Source organism: Salvelinus namaycush, chromosome 29 (assembly GCF_016432855.1).
Source record: "Salvelinus namaycush isolate Seneca chromosome 29, SaNama_1.0, whole genome shotgun sequence".
Classification (NCBI taxonomy): Eukaryota; Metazoa; Chordata; class Actinopteri; order Salmoniformes; family Salmonidae; genus Salvelinus; species Salvelinus namaycush.
The window spans coordinates 12,788,931-12,810,944 of record NC_052335.1 but is presented as its reverse complement, the minus strand read 5'-3'; the positions used below and the strand labels follow the sequence as shown (position 1 = coordinate 12,810,944).

Genomic DNA, 22,014 nt, shown 5'->3' with positions numbered 1-22,014 from the left:
ATTAAAGCTAGCAAAAAAATATTTAAACTTCCATTATATTCTCTAATGGATGGGTCGATGGTTCCCAGGTGTAACTGCTGTAAGGAACGATAACGCTAAAACAATTTACATTATTCATAGCTTTATTTCTTAGAGTGAACATTAAAAAGGAACATGGTCCTTTAAAATACAAACCGTACTAATGGGCCAGGGTTCTGCAATCATGCAATCTACAAACAGCAATAAGGAAATTGCAACTAAGGACAAATACAAAATGTCAAAGGAATGAGTTGAAAGAAAGCATGTTGTGGGAACGATGACCAGCTTAACCAGAGTTTTAAGAGCAAATCCATTGTTGTTTATTAAAATAAAAAGGTAAATAAAAGGTCAAGGGGTCACCATAAACTGGGGTCACTGCTCTGTCTGTTGTCTGGAAAACTTGCTATCAGGCAAACTAAACTTAGGCTTTCTCTCCAGTTTAAACAACATTTTTTGAGGGAGAGCAATGATAGACTAACAATTTCCTCTAGAAAAAGATAACCAAAGTATCATCCACATCAACCAAATGCCAGTTCATTAACCTGCTTAGCCTCAAAAGACAAATCACATTGCAGAGCCCCGAGTACAGTACAACAAAGCATACTGCCCAGAACAAGATAACGCAAAAGCTCATACAATGTTCAAAATACCTTTTTTTTTTAACTGCATTTTTATTTGTTTAAACATAACGTCTGAGGAGTTGTACTAGAAGATGATATTGGACGCAAGGCAATGACATTCAGTGGGAAGAAGAAAAAGGAATACAACTATACTGACAGGTGTTGGGGAAATGTGGAGAGGGGGAGACCGGGAGTTGTCTGAATGGAGACTGCTCAGCTGCAGTAGTACTGGCCCGCGTTGGCCCGTTGTCTCTTGCGGTTCTGCTGCTGTTGGAAGAACTGACGGATGTCCTCGGGAGTCACCACCTGGGGGGAAAGAGAAATGGGGCACAAACTTTTTATGCCTCTTATTGGGTGTAGCGACTTTGGCTACAAACAAAAGATGGAGTCGAGGTCATGCTAGGAGTATGAGTTTGACAGAATTCGATTTTCATCGGACAGTTACTTTAAATAAAGTTTGATCTCATGGTCACACACCAAGGACAGTACCGCCAGGAGGTGCATTCCAGATTCAGGGACCACAATGTGAAGAGAGAGCAAAACAATCCTCATCAATACTATCATTATAGTCCTATTTACTGAAGCTGGTTTGCGACACTGGGATAGTGAACATCAACTGAGGACCAAAATACAATGATGCTGATATGATTGATCATTCAACTAAATAGTGTGTATGCTGATAAATGTGCAGGTTTTAATTACCTTTCCTTCTGCAGCAAATCTCTGCAGGAAGTCCTTCAGCTCAGTCTTCATGTCATTGTACCCTGAGAACCAGGAAAAATAATAATAATAATAATTTTCAAAAGCAGCTCTTTTCTGATTGCAGCACCGATAGTTGTCTCCACACAAAATAAATTAAATCTGTATTTCAATCAATACAGCCGAGGGAATGGCTCTAACTACTCATCCAACACCTGCCTCACCTCTTCCCTTCATTCACTCTCCCTGTCAGATGGTCCAAATTCTCTCCCTACCCCTAATGCTTTGATGGTTGCAGGTCTGTACGGTGTAAGCAATAATGGTGGAAACTCCTCTACTTCACATACTTACCCAGAACCTTCAGACCTGCAAACATCAAAGGGATAGGGAGAGAACTGGTACAGTCTCTTCTTCTTTAACCTCCCCACCACCACCTCGTACCGTGGATTATCTCCAGCTGCTGAACCCGGCCCAGGGTATTAAGGGCCGACATCAGGGGGTCGCGACCCTCGGCAGTCCCCGCCTGCTCCTGTTCTGTGGTCTTTCCTTTATTCTCGTAGGCTAAGACCGTGTCCGACTCATCCAGGAGAAAGGACATACCAGCTTCAGCGTAGGATTTCTGCTGGGGGGAGGAAACGGGTGAGCACACTTCTCCTATTGTCAATAGTAATTCTACGAACAATATAGGCCTACTCAACGACATAAATATGCAGTAATTCTGATCATAAACCATTTTTATTTGGGTGTATTATGCCTTTGATTTGTTTTGCAAGATACTACTCGTACATACACACCAAATTAAAAAGGCCTAAACAACATGCATGTATTTACCTGTTCTACAATAAAACAGGTGTATTCATTAGTGCACACTGTAGCAGAACATTTTGCAACTGAAAATATTTTACACCGAAAACCAGCGTTTCTTATTGGGCAAATTCAGGTTAGTCCCTCCCACTTTCCGCCCGTTTGGTTCCCAGTGAATACACCTCAGATTGTGGCTGTTTGACTTCCTTCTAAAACGGCTGAAGCAGAGAACAGAGTAGCAGCCGGGTTGACGGGATAAGTGGTGAAGACATACCTTGCAGCTGACACAGGAACAGAGTTTGGTTCTCCAGGCTGAGGGCCAGAATACAGCTCCAAACTCTGCTCTCTCTGTACCTGTGCCCCCCAGCTCCTTGAGCCTGCACTCTTTGGAAGGAGGCGAGCCTCCCTCCATCTCCTGGTGCCTCCTTTTGCAGCCTGGCACCCCATTGGATTTGACCTGCGAGTAGGACAGATATCACACAATGTCCTCTGAACACTCAAAAGATTAATATTTTCATCCACAATATGATTACAAAAGGTTGAAAGGATGAGGGCAGAAAGTGAACACCTTGCTTTAACTTATCGCGCCCGGTATGATCTGTTAAGTCTAAGGAAAGGAAAAATGTCCTAAGTATCTTATCAAGGCCCATTACCTTGCACTACCTCGCCAGTAGACAGACCACTCCCTTAAAACCCAAACCAAATTAAGAGGACATGCCAAAAAAAACAGTTGCATAAGAGCGACTTCTGTCTTTGGTGCATGCAAATGTACGAGCTCACCGGGCCCCTGCGGGAGGGGGCAAATCGTGGGCTGCCATATTTTCTGTCAAATAAGGCTGGCTTCAATTTGCTGCTCGCTTCAGAGGCTGACTAATGAAATCATTCTTGTTGATGATATGCGGGCGCCGCAAAGCCTTTGGGCTGCTCCCCGCAGACCAGAGAATCTGCGCATGGCACGGGCCATTTATCCCCTAAATACCCACAGGAAACTAACACAGCCTGGTTCTGTGCACTCATCTCATGCTGACTGTTAGAGGACTGAAGCCACCTGGTGGTTAATACCGACAGTTCCTTTTCCCTGCTCTGCATAGATGCAATGCTGTCAGTGGTGAAAACAGAAACTTGACTTCTGAAACATGTGTACTTAAAGCATAAGAAAACAAAATGCATGAAGCTGCATTGGAAACCTTTTCCACATAATATAGTTCCATCCATCTGTTTTATCTGGTCATAATATCCCTTTCTCAGTGATACTTTTAAACCAAGATACCCATTACTGGTTCATTCATGATATTCATTGTACTGCAAGAAATCAAATGCTATTCATTGTCCTCGTAACATTGAGTGTATATGAAGCTTTGTGTGGAGTGAGTACCTTCTCTTCACCCTGGTCATTGAGGCTCGTGGAGGCCTCTTCTGTTGTGTTCTTGCCCTCCTCACGGTCCCCCTCTTCATTCGTCACCTCCCATTCTGCTTTGCAGGGGCTGGCTTTGGTCGCAGCGGGCACTGGAGGAGAAATACAAAACAACATGGAGTCACTTAAGAGCTGACAGGCTCTTTGCACTGTTTTACTATGGCTGTATTCATCAATCTAGCAAGGCAATATTTTCAATAATGTAGTAGTTTCCCCCCCCTCATTTATCGAACAGCTATCTAAGTTATAGTTATATATTTATAGCCGCCTGTTCGATAGGAATCCAGCAATGTTTTTGTCATGTCTGTGTTGTGAGCGAGTCTACCAGCAGAGGAGCTTTTCTAAGGCTGCCCTTTTGATGTGACGTGGAAAACAGGTGAGGGAGTACAGTTACGGCCGGAAGTGACTTTTTATAGCAGGTTAGGACAGCATTTTAGCTAACCCTAACTCTTTTCTTGACCTTAACCTAAGTCTCCTAACCTGCCAAGTTAATTATCCTAACCTGCTGTGTAAAAACACTTCCGATCGTAGCTGTACTCCCTCTAGTCAGAACCCTGGATCGAGCCAGAGATAAGTTTATTCGACAGAGAAGCCTCCGATTGTCCTAGGAATGTCTAGTGTTTTATTCTGACTTATATAATTTGACACCGTGTTATAACACATATGGAATGATGTAGTAACCAAAAAGTGTTAAACAAATCAAAATATTTTAGATTCTTCGAATTAGCCACCCTTTGCCTTGATGACAGCTTTGCACACTCTTGGCATTCTCTCAACCAGCTTCACCTGGAATGCTTTTCCAACATATGCTGAGCACTTGTTGGCTGCTTTTCCTTCACTCTGCAGTTCAACTCATCCCAAACCATCTCAATTGGGTTGAGGTCGGGTGATTGTGGAGGCCAGGTCATCTGATGCAGCGCTCCATCACTCTCCTTGGTCAAATAGCCCTTACACAGCATGGAGGTGTGTTGGGTTATTGTCCTTTTGAAAAACAAATGATAGTCCCATTAAGCACAAACCAGATGGGATGGCGTATTGCTGCAGAATGCTGTGGTAGCCATGCTGGTTAAGTCTGCCTTTAGTTCTAAATAAATTTGGGTCACCAGCAAAGCACCCCCACACCTCTATGCTTCACGGTGGGAACCACACATGCGGAGATCATCCGTTCACCTACTCTGCATATCAAAGACACGGCAGTTGGAACCAAAAATCTCAAATTTGGACTCGTCGGACCAAAGAACAGATTTCCACCAATCTAATGCCCATTGCTCATGTTTCTTGGCCCAAGCAAGTCTCTTCTTCTCATTGGTGTTGTTTCTTTGCAGCAATTCAACCATGAAGGCCTGATTCACAGTCTCCTCTGAACAGTTGATGTTGATGTGTCTATTTGAACTCTGAAGCATTTATTTGGGCTGCAATTTCTGAGGCTGGTAACTCTAATGAACTTATCCTCTGCAGCAGAGGTAACTCTGGGTCTTCCTTTCCTGTGGCGGTCCTCATGAGAGCCAGTTTCATCATAGCGCTTGATGGTTTTTGCACCTGCACTTGAAGAAACTAAGTTCTTAATTTTCCGGATTGACTGACCTTCATGTCTTAAAGTAATGAGGGACTGTCGTTTCTCTTTGCTTTGCTTATTTGAGCTGTTCTTGCCATAATATGGACTTGGTATTTTACTAAATAGGTGTATCTTGTGTCTACCAACCCTACCTTGTCACAATACAACTGATTGGCTGAAATACATGAAGGAAAGAAATTCTACAATGTAGAAAAACCCTGGAATGAGTAGGTGTCCAAACCTTTGACTGGTACTGTATATATTTCCACACTGAGGTTGGAATAATATTGTGAAAATGATAATGCCGTTTTAGTCTAAGAGCTGTTTGAAAAGGCCGCCTGAAATTTCAGCCTGGTTTGGTGGGATGGAGTTTTGGCCGGCGTGGTGATTTAATTAGTTAGACCAATGAGAGAGTCTCAAACCTCCTTGCCAATAACAGCTAGTTTTCAGCTTTCCCACTCAGACCACCTCCAGACAGTCCTAACAAAATTCTTGCTTGAGAAATTGCTCTTCGCTAAGAAGCTATTTTGTTTCTTTTTGACCATTTTAATTGAAAATAAATCACAGTAAAGTAAATCATTGTTACCCAGATATGATTTGATATTGAGATCAAAACGGCATGAAATCGTGCACACATCGACCCCAATAGCTAACGGCACTTTAGTATTTTAGTCACCCATTGAAGTAAACTGCTCTACCGCAAACCATAGCCTCTTGTTCACTAGTTACTGCAGGTTTCATTAGTACTGTACAGGTAACTACCAAAATAAAGGAAACGCTTGAGTCAGTGAGGGATACAAAGTATTTTGAAAGCAGGTTCTTCCACACAGGTGTGGTTCCTGAGTTAATTATGCAATTAACAAACTATTATGCTCAGGGTAATGTTTAAAAATGTCCAGTTGCCCATTACTTTGGCTACCATGGCTAGAAGAGATCTCCGAACTTGAAAGAGGGGTCTTAAGTCACCAGTTGTCAATCCAGTTGAACACTTATTTGGGGTTGTCCCAACACCAACAAAACACCAAATAATGGAATTTCTCGTGGAAGAATGGTGTCGCATCCCTCCAATAGAGTTCCAGACACTTGTAGAATCTATGCCAAGGTGCATTGAAGCTGTTCTGGGTCTCATGGTGGCCCAAAGCCCTATTAAGACACTTGATGTTGACGTTTCCTTAATTTTGGCAGTTACCTGTACGTTCGCATAGAAGCATAAACAAAACACAATGTGGTAGGTCTAAAGAACGTCTCCTATCCTGAAGTGTGTTTTCTTTCTGAATTTGTTAATTGGGGCATGTCAGTAAACTGAAGGTAATGAGAGTACCCATAGAACTACATAAAGAATCACTGTGAATTCTAGGATCTCTAGGAGTACCTGCCAGATGGGTGGCGTAGGTCCACAGGAAAGGAGCATTGTTCATGCAGGACTCACACACCATCTCCTGGAGCTCCACACACTCTGGCACAGGGCAACCCAAGTGCTGGATAAAAAAAACATAATAACACTCAGATACGATATACATATGCTCATATAGCAGCTATGGCATCAAGGGTACACAGTCAAGACCAGGGTAAAGACCAGGTCGGTCTTGAATTAAATACTCGGGATGTATTCAAGATGTAGGACTACAGATTCTGAGCAGGACGTCACAGATTATAGGATCCCTATATTATCTTGATGTGGTTCCCAAGATGTTAAACCAGGGTTCTCCAACTCTGGTCATGAAGAGCTACTGGGTGTACAGGCTTTTGTTCTAGCACGGCACTAAAACAATTAATCAATGAATTATGGGCTGTGTTCAGTAGGCACAAAACATGAGAAAGCATTTTGAAACAGAGCTCCTATCCAAACCTGTCCAATAAGAATGCTCATTTTCGCTTTCCGTTTTAAAATGTTTTACTATGTTGCTTCCTACTGAACAAACCCATTCAATTTGGACCATGATTAGCTGAATCCATTGTGCTGGGTTGGAACAAAACCTTGCTCACCAAGTAGCTCTTCATGACCAAACGTTTTAGAACCCTGTGTTTAACACTTCTCCTGGCATTGTAAAGATCTGATCTGTCCAAGGCCTATATTCACAAATATCATACCCCTACAAAATACTAACATTCTGTTATTGGTAATGGTGAGAGGTAAGCATGTCTTGGGGATATGATCTTTGTGCTTCTGTAACTTTCTTGCTCATCATTATTCATGATTATCCATAATCATGGTAGCATCCACAAACATATATTATTTAAAATAAAAGTAACTCCCAAATGACAATACATTCACCATTCACTTCTATTAAGCACAATATAAATCAACCACACGTGTAGTCAAAAGTATGATATATACAAAAGTATGTGGACAGCCCTTCAAATTAGTGGATTTGGCTATTTCAGCCACACCCTTTGCTGACCGGTGTATAAAAGCGAGCACACAGCCATGCAATCTCCAAGGACAAACATTGGCAGTAGAATGGCCTTAACGAAGAGCTCAGTGACTTTCAACGTGGGACGTCATAGGATTCCACCTTTCCAACAAGTCAGTTAGTCAAATTTATGTCCTGCTAGAGCTGCCCTGGTCAACTGTAAGTGCTGTTATTGTGAAGTGGAAACGTTTAGTAGCAATAATGACTGAGCCGTGATCACAGAACGGGACTGCCAAGTGCTGTAGTGCGTAAAAATCATCTGTCCTCGGTTTCAGCACTCACTACAGTGTTCCAAACTGCCTCTGGAAGCAATGTCAGCACAAGAACTGTTCATCCGGAGCTTCATGAAATTGGGTCTCCATGGCCAAGCAGTCGTACACAAGCCTAAGATCACCATGTGCAATGCCTAGTGTCGGCTGGAGTGGTGTTAAGCTTGCCGCCATTGGACTCTAGAACAGTGGAAATGCATTCTCTGGAGCGATGAATCACGCCTCACCATCTGGCAGTCCGATGGACGAATCTGGGTTTGGTGGATGCCAGGAGAACGCTACCTGCCCCAATGCATAGCGCCAACCGTAAAGTTTGGTAGAGGATGTTTTTCATGGTTCGGACTAGGCCCCTTAGTTCTAAGGGAAATCTTAACGCTACAGCATACAATGACATTCTAGACGATTCTGTGCTTCAAACTTTGTGGCAACAGTTTGGGGAAGGCCCTTTCCTGTTTCAGCATGACAATGCCCCCATGCACAAAGCGAGGTTCATACAGAACTGGTTTGTTGAGGTCTGTGTGGAAGAACTTGACTGGCCTGCACAGAGCACTGACCTCAACCCCATCAAACACCTTTGGGAAGAATTGGAATGCCAACTGCGAGCCAGGCCTCATCACCCAACATCAGTGCCCGACCTCACTGATGCTCTTGTGGCTGAATGGAAGCAAGTCCCCCAGCAATGTTTCAACATCTAGTGGAAAGCCTTCCCAGAAGTGTGGAGGCTGCCAAGGGGGGACAAAACTCCATATGAATGCCCATGCTTTTGGAATGAGATGTTTGACGAGCAGGTGTCCATATACTTGGTCATGTAATGTATAAGTGAATTTGCCCAAATACTTATGACATCTTGAAATGGAGGGGGACTAGATACATAAAGTGTTGTCATTTCTAAATGGTAAAACAGATGTATGAAAATACCCTCAAAGAAAAAGGTTACATTCTGTACCTTCACGTCATATGAAACACTTGATCGCGAATCCAAAATGCTGGAGTATAGAGCCAAATGAAACATTTTAGCTTTACTGTCCAAATAAATACATAGGGGAGTGTACATGCCCAGGGACCTGTGCATCTTCAACACATCCTTATGCTTTGGTACTCCACAAAAGCCTTACCCTGCCATGAAGCCAGTCCTCACAGACAATGCACTGTATCATCTCATCTTCAACCTGGGAAAGACATGTTTTGGTCAATAAATCTTCACTGGAATACGGATTTTTTTTTTTTTTTTTAAACCAATTCATAGACTATTTGAGGTGAATGGTCAACTCTTACCGGGTCTTCTGGGTCTGGATATGGCCTGTTACAGGTGCAATACAGACCAAAAAAATTGTGGCTGTATTTGTTCTCCGTGTTCAACTGATCCTTGTCCTAAAAGACAGTGAAATCAGTAACATCATGGATCAAAGTCTCTCAGTCAATGGTCCTGGGTACCCAAAGGGGTGCAGATTTTTGTTTTTGCCCTAGAACTAACACACTTCATCATCAAGCCTGATTATTTTGGGTCCCCAGGACCAGGTTTGGTTAACACTGGCCTAGATGTACAGTTTCGGACAAATATATTGCGACCCTTGAACTTTTCTTAAATAATCTCCTATTTCTTTAAGTTGAAATGTAAATAAAAACTCACCACACTTATTGGATTTTCAACATCGCAAAACCAATTTTATTTTTGTATGCTTAATTTGATCATTTTAATTGAGAAAACAAAGACCAATGGCATGGACAAAATTGTTGGCACCCTGAAGCTAGTACTTGGTTGCACAGCCTTTGGCCAAGATAACTGCAGAAAAATAACTGCAGCAAATTACTCTAATTCTTCAGTGTTTGAGTTGCCCTCCACCAATTGCTGTTTTTGGTCATCAGTAAACACAGCGCTGATCTCTATTTCCAAAGAGCTCTAATTTAGTTTTTTTGGTACACAGAATATTTTCTCCTGGATTTAGGCTTGTTTAGGTGGGTTGTTGAAGTTCAATCAGGCTTTCTTGAGCCTCCTTCAGCAGTTTACCAACAACCAAATGAAGCATTCAAAGAAAAGAACACCCTTCCTAAAATCAAACAAGGGGAGGTTTGATAATGCTGTGGGGTTTCTTTGCTGTCTCTAGTACTGGGGTGGAGCCTGTGTGTGCAAGAGATCATAAAATCAGCAGCTTATCAAGGTGTTTTGGAGTGCAGCGTTTAACCCAGTGTCCAAAAACTGTGTCTCTGTTGAAGGTTGTGGGTTTTCAAGCAACCCAAACACACATCAAAAGCACCCTGGAATGGTTTAAGAAGAAACACTGGAGTGGCCAGCAAAAAGTCCAGATCTGAATCACATCCAATAGGGAGCTGAAAACAGCAGTTGGGTCACTCACAAAATGGTAAAAAATAAAATAAGTGTCATTGAGAATTACCTTAACAGCTTTCGATGTCCAAAAAAGTTAAACACATTACTATTTTTAACATTTCTCCCTAATGAAAAGGCCTGAGTTAAACATAACACTGAAAATTCACCTAAATGAAATTATAATTAAATTAAGTATGACTTTTGCAGCTGTTTCTGTAATGAGAAGGCGAAGTGGGGTAAACTGGGTGTTTGACAATAAGAACCTCCTTTTGAAGGCATATAAGCGTATACATTTCAGGGCTCCTGAGTGGCGCAGCAGTCTAAGGCACTGCATCTCAGTACTAGAGGCGTCACTACAGACCCTGGTTTGATTCCTGGCTGAATCACAACCGGCAGTGATTGAGAGTCCCATAGGACGGCCCAGTGTCGTCCGGGGTAGGCCATCATTGTAAATAAGAATTGGTTCTTAACTGACTTGCCTGGAGAAATATTTTTTAAATTATAAAATAAAACTTAACTTGTGCTCATCTAAGGACTACTCCTCTAGATGACGCATCATCACTTTATTTAAAAACTGATTGGAGTTTACACAAACTAGTCCACAGACAGTGTTTGTACGTAATAAATACTAGAGGTAAATGTTATGGTTTATTAAAATAAGTTAGTTTTTCTCAAGTAAAATTATATATATATATTTTTTTAATACCAGAAATTAATCCGGACGCATTTCGGTAATGAGACTTTGGTGGAAATGTACAAAATTCAGGCGAAAAATGTAAATGTATTTACAATAAAATACTTCCCATAAAACCACACATCTTAGTCCTCAGAATGATATGAGATTTTTGCAGGTTCATCATGGTTTTGTAACTCAATTTGCTACAGACATTTTAAAACTGGTTTAATTAGAATCACCCAGTTGGTGGAGGGCACCCCTCAAACATTAAAGAATTAGAACAGTTTGCTCCTGAAGAGTGGGGCAAACTGCCAGTAGAAAGGTACAGCAAGCTCTTTGATGGCTATAATGCCATTTTCCTTTTATTTCTTTAAAATTAAAATGGTCAAATTTAAAGATGCGCTATACAGAAATAGTTCCGCAATTTCCTGGTTACTAATATTCTAATAGATTAAATTTGTGACAAAACAAGCAAGTATAGTGTAGAGAAACATTGTACCATCTAAACCTCTGGAATATCTTTTCCATAACCAAATATATTGTATTTTCAAGCTGTTTTAAGCTGGGGTACAAAACTGAAAGTAAAAGACGCAAAAACTAAACTTTAAAACAGGAAGCATACAAATAGCGCACATAAAACATATCGCTTCTTAAACTTGCTTTCAATGAAAATGACAGATCTTTAACTCACATCTCCAGTTGAAGTCTACATACACCTTAGCCAAATACATTTAAACTCAGTTTTTCACAATTACTGACATTTAATCCTAGTAACAATTCCCTGTTTTAGGTCAGTTAGGATCACCACTTTATTTTAAGAATGTGAAATGTCAGAATAATAGTGATTTATTTCAGCTTTTATTTCTTTCATCACATTCCCAGTGGGTCAGAAGTTTACATACACTCAATTACTATTTGGTAGCATTGCATTTCAATGGTTTAACTTGGGTCAAACGTTTCGGGTAGCCTTCCACAAGGTTCCCACAATACGTTGGGTGAATTTTGGCCCATTCCTCCTGACAGAGCTGGTGTAACTGAGTCAGGTTTGTAGGCCTCCTTGCTCACACACGCTTTTTCAGTTCTGCCCACAAATTTTCTATGGGATTGAGGTCAGGGCTTTGCGATGGCCACTCCAATACCTTGACTTTGTTGTCCTTAACTTTGGAAGTATGTTTGGGGTCATTGTCCATTTGGAAGACCCATTTGCGACCAAGCTTTAAATTCCTGACTGATGTCTTGAGATGTTGCTTCAATATAGCCACATAATCCTTCCTCATGATGCCATCTATTTTGTGAAGTGTACCAGTCCCTCCTGCAGCAAAGCACCCCCACAACAGGATGCCACCCCCGTGCTTCACGGTTGGGATGGTGTTCTTCGGCTTGCAAGCCTCCCCCTTTTTCCTCCAAATATAACGATGATCAATATGACTAAACAGTTCTATTTTTGTTTCATCAGACCAGAGGACATTTCTCCAAAAAATACGATCTTTGTCCCCATGTGCAGCTGCAAACCGTAGTCTGCCTTTTTTATGGCGGTTTTTGAGCAGTGGCTTCTTCCTTGCGGAGCAGCCTTTCAGGTTTTGTCGATATAGGACTTGTTTTACTGTGGATACAGATACTTTTGTACCTGTTTCCTCCAGCATCTTCACAAGGTCCTTTGCTGTTGTTCTGGGATTGATTTGCACTTTTCGCAACAAAGTACGTTCATCTCTAGGAGACAGAACGCGTCTTCTTCCTGAGCGGTATGACGGCTGCGTTGTCCCATGGTGTTTATTCTTGCGTACTATTGTTTGTACAGATGAACGTGGTACCTTCAGGCATTTGGAAATTGCTCCCAAGGATGAAACAGACTTGTGGAGCTCTACAATTTTCTTCTGAGGTCTTGCCTTATTTCTTTTGGTTTTCCCATGATGTCAAGCAAAGAGGCACTGAGTTTGAAGGTAGGCCTTGAAATACATCCACAGGTACACCTCCAATTGACTCAAATTATGTCAATTAGCCTATCAGAAGCTTCTAAAGCTATGACATTTTCTGGAATTTTCCAAGCTGTTTAAAGGCACAGTCAACTTAGTGTATGTAAACTTCTGACCCACTGGAATTGTGATACAGTGAATTATATGTGAAATAATCTGTCTGTAAACAATTGTTGGAAAATTACTGGTGTCATGCACAAAGTAGATGTCCTAGCTGACTTGCCAGAACTATAGTTTGCTAATTAACAAGAAATTTGTGGATTGGTTGAAAAATAAGTTTTAATGACTCCAACCTAAGTGTATGTAAACTTCAGACTTCAACTGTATGTGAATTTAGTCAGGTCCCCTAAAAGTTACATATTGCACAAAAATAAAATTGGTTCTGCAATGTTAAATCTAATAGCATGTTGTGGAGACCAAAAGTTGTTTTCAATTTCAACTTATTTTAGAAGAAATAGGGAATTATTTAAGAAAAGTGCAAGGGTGCCAATATATTTGTCCAGACCCGTAACTGGCTTCATATAGAAAACATGCACATCATGCTGTTATTGGCCTAATGTCTCTAACTCAAACTACAGCATCACATCAAAACTACCACAATTTCAATAAATGTAAGGAAACTTACTGAGTATAACTTGCACCTCATCTCTTCAAACTTGCCGTTTCCACAGTCACAGCGGAAATGCCTGCAAAAATTCCCAGCTCAGGATTAACTGTAGGAAAATTCTGTTCGCATCTGCAATATCTCAGATAAAGCTAGAGTGCTGTGGTTCATGATTTTATTTATTTCACTAGGTAAGTTGACTGAGAAAACATTCTCATTTACAGCAAATACCTGGGGAATAGTTACAGGGGAGAGGAGGGAGGGATGAATGAGCCAATTGGAAGCTGGGGATGATTAGCCATGATGGTCAGATTGGGAATTTAGCCAGGACACCGGGGTTAACACCCCTACTCTTACAATAAGTGCCATGGGATCTTTAGTGACCATACCTATTTAACATCCCATCTGAAAGACAGCACGCTACACAGGGCAATGTCCCCAATCACTGCCCTGGGGCATTGGGATATTTATTTTAGACCAGAGGAAAGAATGCCTCCTACTGGCCCTCCAACACCACTTCCAGCAGCATCTGGTCTACCATCCAGGGACCGACCAGGACCAACCCTGCTTAGATTCAGAGACAAGCCAGCAGTGGCATGTAGGGTGGTACAGGACAAACAAGGCAACAGTAAACATGTCATCCCCCACAAATGATGCAACCCCCATCAATGAATTACTTTAACTCCCACCTTGGCCCAATCAGTGTAATTTTGTAAATGCCAGATCTCTGTGGCAAGACGCATCTCTGTCTGAGATATCGCGTGTGACTAGTTTACAAACAAACGGACGGAGACAGATCCACAGCCCCCTCCCCAATTTCATTGTGTGGGACAATAATACCTTTGAGTACAGATATAGGGGCACACACAGCACTGAAATATTGTCCTACAGTATTTCTGTTCATTTCCCGACAATTCTGCATCACCTCCGTTCATCGACACCAAACATTTGATCTATTGCGCATGGCCCACGTTTGTGTTGGTCTGTCTTATCCTTTAGGTGTCCACTCCACGTCTCTATCTGAATTCGTCATCCCAGCTCCTCACCTCCTCAACCTTATTGGAGGAGTAGGTCCAAGGTCCCTCCCTTCAGACTTTCTTCTCCAATAGGTTTTGAGAAGGTGGCAACGAGAGAGGATGCAAGGAATTGAGGAAAGATTAATTGAAAAAATTATCAACAATGCAGTGAAACTCACCTTTTGGTGTAGAGCTCAAACAGGTCATGGCCTTCGTGGCATTTGTAGGAGCAGGCCAGGCAGACTCCGGCTGGCTGGCCCCCCTTTGGTGTGCAGGTGCTGCAGGCATAGAGGGCTTGTCGCTTCACATAGCCCTGCAAGACCACATCAAAACAAACACGTGTGAAACTGACATCAACTTGAGTCCTTCGGATAGAGCATGAAAATGTAACGTTACATTTGATAAAACCACAGGTTACATTTTGTTATAACGAGTTCATAAAAATACAAATCAAGTTCAATTTATTAACAATTGTCATTTAGGTTGGCGGAGACATCAGATTGGTGACGTCGCTAAAGTTTTCATTTTTCGAAATCCATTTGAAACTAAACACTGGCTTAGACTGCAAAGCTGTATTATAGCTAACTTAAATTGGAATCATTTGTGTTTCTCTAGCAATGTGGAGCAAATAGCCTACCTCGGGATAGGAACACTTCTCAGAATCACTACCAGCTAAAACAGCAGATGCCTCATTCTCCAACTCTTCATCTTCTTCCAAAACATCTACCAAAGAAACAGTAGCCTCATCTCCCTCATTTGCCGCCATTCTTGGAAAATAGAAGGTGAAAAAAGTGTGAATACAAGTTCCTGTTCCAGGGCAAAATGTAGAGCGCCAGATAAATCTAAACAGGGACGTCCATGACTTGAGAAGAGGTATCAAAATGCTCTGTTCACCAAAATATACAATAAATTAGATACAATAAGCAAAAAAAGATTGGAGCGCACTGGACGTTATGTTATTCTCAAACCCGATACACTGAGGGAGTTATTTTACATTGGCCCAGGTCGAACCGTGCAATGGGCCGGCACGTCATCTGGAGAAAGCGGGGAGGGAGGAACGCCCATCTCAAAATGAACAGTAATCTGCGCCGTTCGATCATGTTGTTAACAAGGCATCATGTTGCATCGTTCGGAAACATACTATTTATATACTATAACATACTATCTATTTTCCATCAAATAAATGTTAGCAATGTCAAATTAGTTTCACTTGGACGGCAGAAAAGCAATCACTTTGCATGGGAAAAGAAAGAATCCTACTCATTACTGAACTTGCTTAATTACGTCACTATTGTTTTGAGCAGATTTAGATAGAGCAGAGCAGCTGGCTCGCGCCAGGGAGGCAGCCCGGTTCCAAGTCGAATGTAACCAACTTTAAGCCAAAACTAAACATGTTTACACGGGCGCCCGGGCTAGATTAATCGAACCCCCTCACTGTAGCTATCTCACAATGACAATTTCCGCACGATTTCCGGTTATGCTAACATTTCACCCTGTTGGCGGGAGTTTCTGAAAAGCACTTCTGAGATCTTCACATTTTGATGAAAATTAAACTATTGTCTACCTATTGGTTTAGTTAGTGGTTGTTATTTATATATGTCTTTGTGCAAATATGGCTAAAGTCTCAGAAAGTACAAGACTGACCAAATCGATTCTCCGTCAAAATGCCGCTACGACTCGGGTCAGAGTTGAAACTAGGGTCATGGTTCAACAATCATGGCAGCTACTGAGATACGAGGAGAGCTAAAATACAGGGATGGCCTGAAGAAAGAGATTATCGTAAAAACAGAAAATAACCTCACTTCTATGATAGTGGGGATTAAGAAATTAAACGCAGACGTATCGGGGCTCCTCACTGATCTCGTTGTACAAGAACAATTTTGCGGAGGAAATGACAAGGGGGATTTGCAAGTCGACGACGGTGAGCTTGGTTAGCTAGCTAACGTTACTGGTAGCTCATTTAACAACACGCTTAGCTACCGCAATGGATGTTTGTAAAAACAAAACAAGGTTCGCGAATTGCTCTGTTTCTATTGTGGCTAGTGTCTCGCGAAATCTATCAATTTTGGTTAGCTAATCATGACATGGAAGAACACAACACCTTTCGGTAGATAACTAGTTGCTATGAAAATCATTATATAGACAAATCCCAACCTTAGCAAATCTTTGGATGATCAGATAAACCGCCCACGTTGATCAGAGAATTAATTTAGATAACTGTCTTTGGGCTAGCTACTTCATAACACAGATCTTCCGAGTATCAAACCGACTAGCTTGCTAGCTTTTTTTGTCAGCATGAATACGTTTGTTGTGCTTATGATGCCACTGTGACGTACAAACATATCTTGTTACTACGTGTGCATGTGAACAGATGAATTGATTCCGTCATTGGAGTATTGATATGATCATTGCGTTTTCCCGATATCACAACTTATCAAATTACAAGTGTTTAAAACATAAAGCCTGCAGCCTGTCATTTCAGATGAAACAATGTTCTATTCCTCCTTCTTGAGACTATGGGTAGGCGGCCTATGATATTTGAAGACATTATGTATATCAGATATAGGCAGATGGCTATCAAATCAATCAGCTTTGTGTCATGCCTGCACAGTGTGTTATCAAGCTGCATAAATTGTGTCAACAGATTTGATGTGAATATTCCTCTCAATCATTAAAACATGCATCTCTGACATAACTGGTATTTGATCACTGATATGTAACCATGCTCCGTATCTTGTGCTACATGAGATAAAACAATTAAATATGGCTTGGTCAAATTATTTTACTGAACCTACCTCAGTCCGTGACAGGCTTCATTAAACTGATGCAATCTAAAATGAGTCCAATATTAACATATGGACTACGACACTTGACAGTTTTTAATATCACTATATGTAATGTACTTTAAGCAGGTCCTATGGGTGGGAAGGGGAGGAGGAGATAAATGTTTGTGTAATGTCTGTTGGTTTGTTTTCACTTCTGTCAACCGCCCCCCAAAATGTAACTTGATCACAAAAGTAATTTTCTGTCATCTGTTGCAGATGAGGAGGAGGAAGATGATGAAGACACAAAAGCCCCTATTATGCAGCCTCCTGCAAAGCGGTCCAAGACCTTGAGGGCCTGACAAGGGCTCTGTCCCAAATGGCACCCCTTTTCTTATATAGTTCACTCCTTTTGACCAGGGCCCAAGTAGTGCACTAGGTTGCCATTTGGGACTTAGAAGACTACTGTAGGAAGAAGAGTCTGGTGGTCCTGGCATACAAGACTGGAGGACACTGTTTTGGGGGCAGATATGCCAGCCCGTATTATTCAATCCACTGGGTGGCTATTAGTAATTCACTCCCACTCATGTATGGTATTGCTCCTGCCTTGGCAATCATTGCAGTTATGATCTACATCTTTCTCTTGTTACAATTGAAATGTTTGTTTTGAACATTTGTATAAATGTCAATCATTTAAGTGGAATGTATTTCATATAAATTTTGTTAATGGATAATAGAATTGCACTGTCCCCCCAGCATTTGCTTGCTTTGAGAAATTACATGAATGGTCTGCAGACATTTTCCCATAATACGTTTAATTTTCTTACAATCCAGACCTTATTTTAATCACAGTGTGTTTAGATTTGAAAGGCAATAGAAATCAGAAGCACCACTCATTCTTTTAGACAGACCAAACAAGCCCATATTTTTTTTCTTCTGATACGACTTTTCAAAAATAAACATGCCAGGTAGTGTCTCTACAGGCTAGTGCTGTATGTCCAAACTATCATATAGGACTTGTGTAGGTTGAATCAAGGGTGGACAACTCTGGTCGAGTAGGGAAGCTTCTGCAAAGTATGATTTGACCTTGACACTTATTGATCAAATCAGGTTATTGGGTAGATAATGTCACCACATTGGCTATCCTGAGAATAGCTTGAGGTTTCAGTAACTGTAGTCAGTTGTATCTTGTTAAAACCAATAGTACTTTCGGTAGGAGAAAATTGATCAAAATGAGCATTCCTATGAGTTCAGGTAGTAACTCCATCTGATGCCTTCTGAACGTGACCCTTTGTAGACACTGCAATTTCTGAGGACCCAAGTTGTTAATGGGTGCAACATAGTAAAAATAGATGAAGTTGAAACGGGGTGGAGTGAAAGATAATAGTTCAGTTAAAATGTAATGTGAGCCACTAAAAACACCCAGTCCAAAACCCAAGTAGATGATCCTTTATAGCAGCCCCACCCCAGTGCACATTTTTGCCCTAGCACTACACAGCTGATTCTATTAACCAACTCATCAAGCTTTGATTATTTGAATCAGCTGTGTAGTACAAGGGCAAAAACCAAAATAGGCACCCCAGAACAAAGTTTGGGGAACCCTGCTTTATAGCAGGGGTGTCAAACTCATTACATAGAGGGCCTAGTCTGTTGGTTTTTGCTTTCAATTAAGCCCTAGACAACCAGGTGAGGGGGGTTCCTTACTAATAATGGACAAGGGAAGAGCACAAACCCGCATACACTTGGGCCTCTACAATGAGTGACACATGCTGTATAGTCAAGGACAAAAATCAGGGTTGTGTTCATTAGGAAACAGAACTGATAAGCATGGAAGGATTACCTGGACAAATTTGTATTTTCTGTTAGAAAACATTTTTATACGCTTTGTGTGCCTTAATGAACACAACCCAGCCCAATTCCCTTTCGGTCAGGTCACTCGACGCAGCACATGCCAATTCCCTGTGTTGGGAGGAAGGTCAAATAAACCTTTTGTACATTCATTACTGTGCTAATGTAGATGGAACATTAAATCAAAACAGTTCCATCTTGAATCAATTGGAAACGTTTAAAAATATGGAGGTTGACCTCCCATCAACACAGAGTAGCCAAAGATGATTTCAAAACAAGGTTCAAATTAGTATTTTGCAGAATTGCTTAAGGACACTACCTGCCATATAAATTAATGTGGCACAGACATCCAAGACAGATTTAAGATCATATAGGTTAGCCAAATTTGTCCCATTGCTCATTTCAAGATAGGAAATTATCTTTGTTGGCAGTGAACATTTTCCTCGTAACTTACATATGTGAAGGATTCCACAACTCATTGATCAATATTGAACATACAACATTTCCACATAAATGTCTTACAAAGAAGGGACCAGGGATCCTCATAAAAAAGGCAATAACATTTTGACAATTTCATGTTATGTTTTTGTCACTTTATGGCACACAAGGACAACAAACAATGGCTGTAGTAGAAGATCGGTATTTTTCAAAAGCATGGTCCGTGTGCTTTGTGTGGACTTTCTTTGACTTTACTTGGAGGGTGGGGGGGAGTCCTAAAAGGCACAAGATATTTATCTTATACAAATACTGGATAGATGGACGAATCTCCGAAACACTTCCTAAATATTGCAAGTAATAGAATGACAAAAAAAGCATGTTATGTAGAAGGAAATTACTGAGCCAACACAGCAGTAAATAACACTACAAAATACATTCAGACCAATAACAAAACACTGCAGTACTTATCTAAGAATCACTACTGGTCCACTAAGACAGTTTTTTAAAATGGCATCACATTCCTAAAACTGTCTGTACAAATTAGTTGACACGTCATATTTCACCTTACTTCGAGTCAGTAATAGTTTTGGGATGATGATTGAACCAATATGGCTCTCAACCTTTCCTCACAGAATTATTTGCTCAAAAAAAATGGGACCTTGCAGTGAACGGATAAACCCTCAATGATTGGTGTCTATCATAGTCAGGTACTGTGGTGAGACCCTGGAGCACTTGGCACCCTTTGGTCCAGCCTTTGTTGAATGTAAGAAATCACAAATACAAAGGGTTGTGAAACACGTACCATTGTTCATCTCAAGAACAGCACACATACACATCAACAAAACCACCACCAAACCCCCAAGTGAATTGCCTAGTGAAGACTGGTAGGCTTAACACTTCACACAGTGCACTAGTTGAGTGTTAAGCATCCTGTAGTTCAGGTGGGAGAGTAGTAGGCCGCCGCCTAGTTTGTGTGCAGCATGCACTAAGGCTGCTCACCCCACCTCTGATATTATCCACCGTCTCAATCGGTTGGACACTTTAGGTGTCAATCAGCTGCAGCCGGCTGATCTGATTGGACGCCTTGGCAAAGGTCTGGTGGCGGTTGCAGAGTACCGCCAGGCATACGGGCAGGATGCAGTAGCCCACCGTCTTGGGGTCAGCACGCGTGCACGAGTAGAGGAAGAGGAACACCTGAAGGTAGGGCACGAGGAAGATGGTGACCCACACCCAGAAGGGCAAGAGGAGCAGGCGAGTTTTGAGACTCTGGGTCCAGGTGGGCAGTGAGGCTGAGGATGGGGGCCCAGAGGATGCGGCGGGAGGCGTGTTGTCCCCTGCCAGAGGTCGCTGCTCCTGAGCCACCCGCTCCACGTGCTCCAGGGTGAGACGGTTGTATGTTTGGTCGATCTCAAAGACATAGTAGACGACAGCCACGCTAGCCAGAAGGTACAGCCCCACGCCGATCCATCCCATCCGCTGACGGAAGTTCATCATTCTCCATACTCCTCCCTGGAACACAAAAGGGCCTTAGTTTCGTAGTACTACTCAATAGCTTGCATTATGTATACCCATTTTCTTACCCAGTTGGCCACCCCTGGGTAAAAAACATTTGGGCTACATTCAGTATGATATGTTTTACTGTAACAGTCAATTAAACAAAAACAGTGCTGTTCTGAACGACCAGTTCAAAAATGGGTGGGGTTGTGGGTTGGGGAACGCTGTCAGCATGTCCGCTGCCCTTTAAATATGTCACGCATTGCTTCAAGCCACACCCTGCCACCCCCACCAAACAGTAAATGTACCTCAAAGTCTGGGGCGTATTCAATACTCCGATTCTGTTGCAAAACATTTCTTAAAACGGAACAAAACGGGGAGGGACCTACCTGAATTAGTCCAATAATGATTACATCCTTGATGAAGAACGTTCAATGTTTTGGGGAAATGTGACATTCAGTACACCATTATGCAACGTAGTAAACATTAAAATCAAACTGAATGCACCCCAGGAGAACCACCTAGGCCAGCCTGGTCTCAGAGTAGATGTAAATCAGGGATACTCAAATTAGTATGATATGTTACATTTGGCAGCGTTTTCCACTAGCGCAAGCTGTCGCCTACACAGCCGGTTACAAACACATTTTCAGCTGGGTACTTTTTCCACTTAAATTAACTAGGCACATTTTTTACAATACAAAGTCATTAAAAAAAGTCAGCCGAGCCCTCTCCCGCTAGAATGAACGATATGTATATTCTAGCGATCTATTGATAGGACAGGCGCCTGTCAGTCACAAAGTGAGCGATGGCGGGTTTGACAGTCTGCCCCGCCTCCCAGTACCTGTGTGTGTGTGTGTTGTGTACACTGTGCTTGTAGCCAGTCAATCTGTACACGGAGGGAGAGAGCATGATGCTCCTTCATCATCTATGTCAGTCAATTTGACCGTCCCATATAATGTGGTAACGATGAGTCAAAATCCACTTAGCCTACTGTTTTCTGGCACATTCATTTATTTTATTTTGCGTGTTTCATATGCAGCCATGAAGGGTTGGAGCATAGTATTACTGTAAATTGTTTGATGAA

General features: G+C 41.7%; 3 protein-coding genes across 5 annotated transcripts in view; 1 reads left to right on the top strand and 2 right to left on the bottom strand.

The window, feature by feature from the left end:
- Positions 1 to 87: 87 nt before the first annotated feature.
- On the bottom strand, positions 88 to 16,688 carry ubr7 (ubiquitin protein ligase E3 component n-recognin 7). Of its 2 annotated transcripts, XM_038967978.1 has the most exons (12): positions 16,543 to 16,688; positions 15,026 to 15,155; positions 14,568 to 14,701; positions 13,394 to 13,454; positions 9,069 to 9,164; positions 8,909 to 8,962; positions 6,483 to 6,588; positions 3,517 to 3,647; positions 2,416 to 2,598; positions 1,779 to 1,956; positions 1,341 to 1,402; positions 88 to 944 (listed from the first exon to the last, which is right to left on the bottom strand). In XM_038967978.1, exons 2-12 carry the CDS (start codon positions 15,152 to 15,154, stop codon positions 852 to 854), a joined length of 1,227 nt encoding a protein of 408 aa, XP_038823906.1. In that variant the 5' UTR covers position 15,155; positions 16,543 to 16,688; the 3' UTR covers positions 88 to 851. The 2 variants fall into 2 exon arrangements, with proteins under 2 accessions (XP_038823906.1, XP_038823905.1); XM_038967977.1 differs by lacking the exon at positions 16,543 to 16,688 and having other exon boundaries at positions 105 to 944; positions 15,026 to 15,363.
- Positions 16,072 to 18,130, top strand: si:dkeyp-55f12.3 (uncharacterized protein LOC568418 homolog). The gene is made up of 2 exons (XM_038967981.1): positions 16,072 to 16,309; positions 17,430 to 18,130. The coding sequence occupies exons 1-2, from the start codon at positions 16,105 to 16,107 to the stop codon at positions 17,510 to 17,512; spliced, it is 288 nt and encodes a 95-aa protein (XP_038823909.1). The 5' UTR covers positions 16,072 to 16,104; the 3' UTR covers positions 17,513 to 18,130.
- Positions 17,947 to 22,014, bottom strand: part of tmem251 (transmembrane protein 251) — a 15,203-nt gene continuing 11,135 nt past the window's right edge. For both annotated transcript variants that reach the window (XM_038967979.1, XM_038967980.1), the window contains exon 2: positions 17,947 to 20,945. In XM_038967979.1, the coding sequence (XP_038823907.1) occupies positions 20,478 to 20,930 (453 nt within the window). In that variant the 5' untranslated portion in view covers positions 20,931 to 20,945 and the 3' untranslated portion in view covers positions 17,947 to 20,477. The remainder of the gene's footprint in view (positions 20,946 to 22,014) is intronic.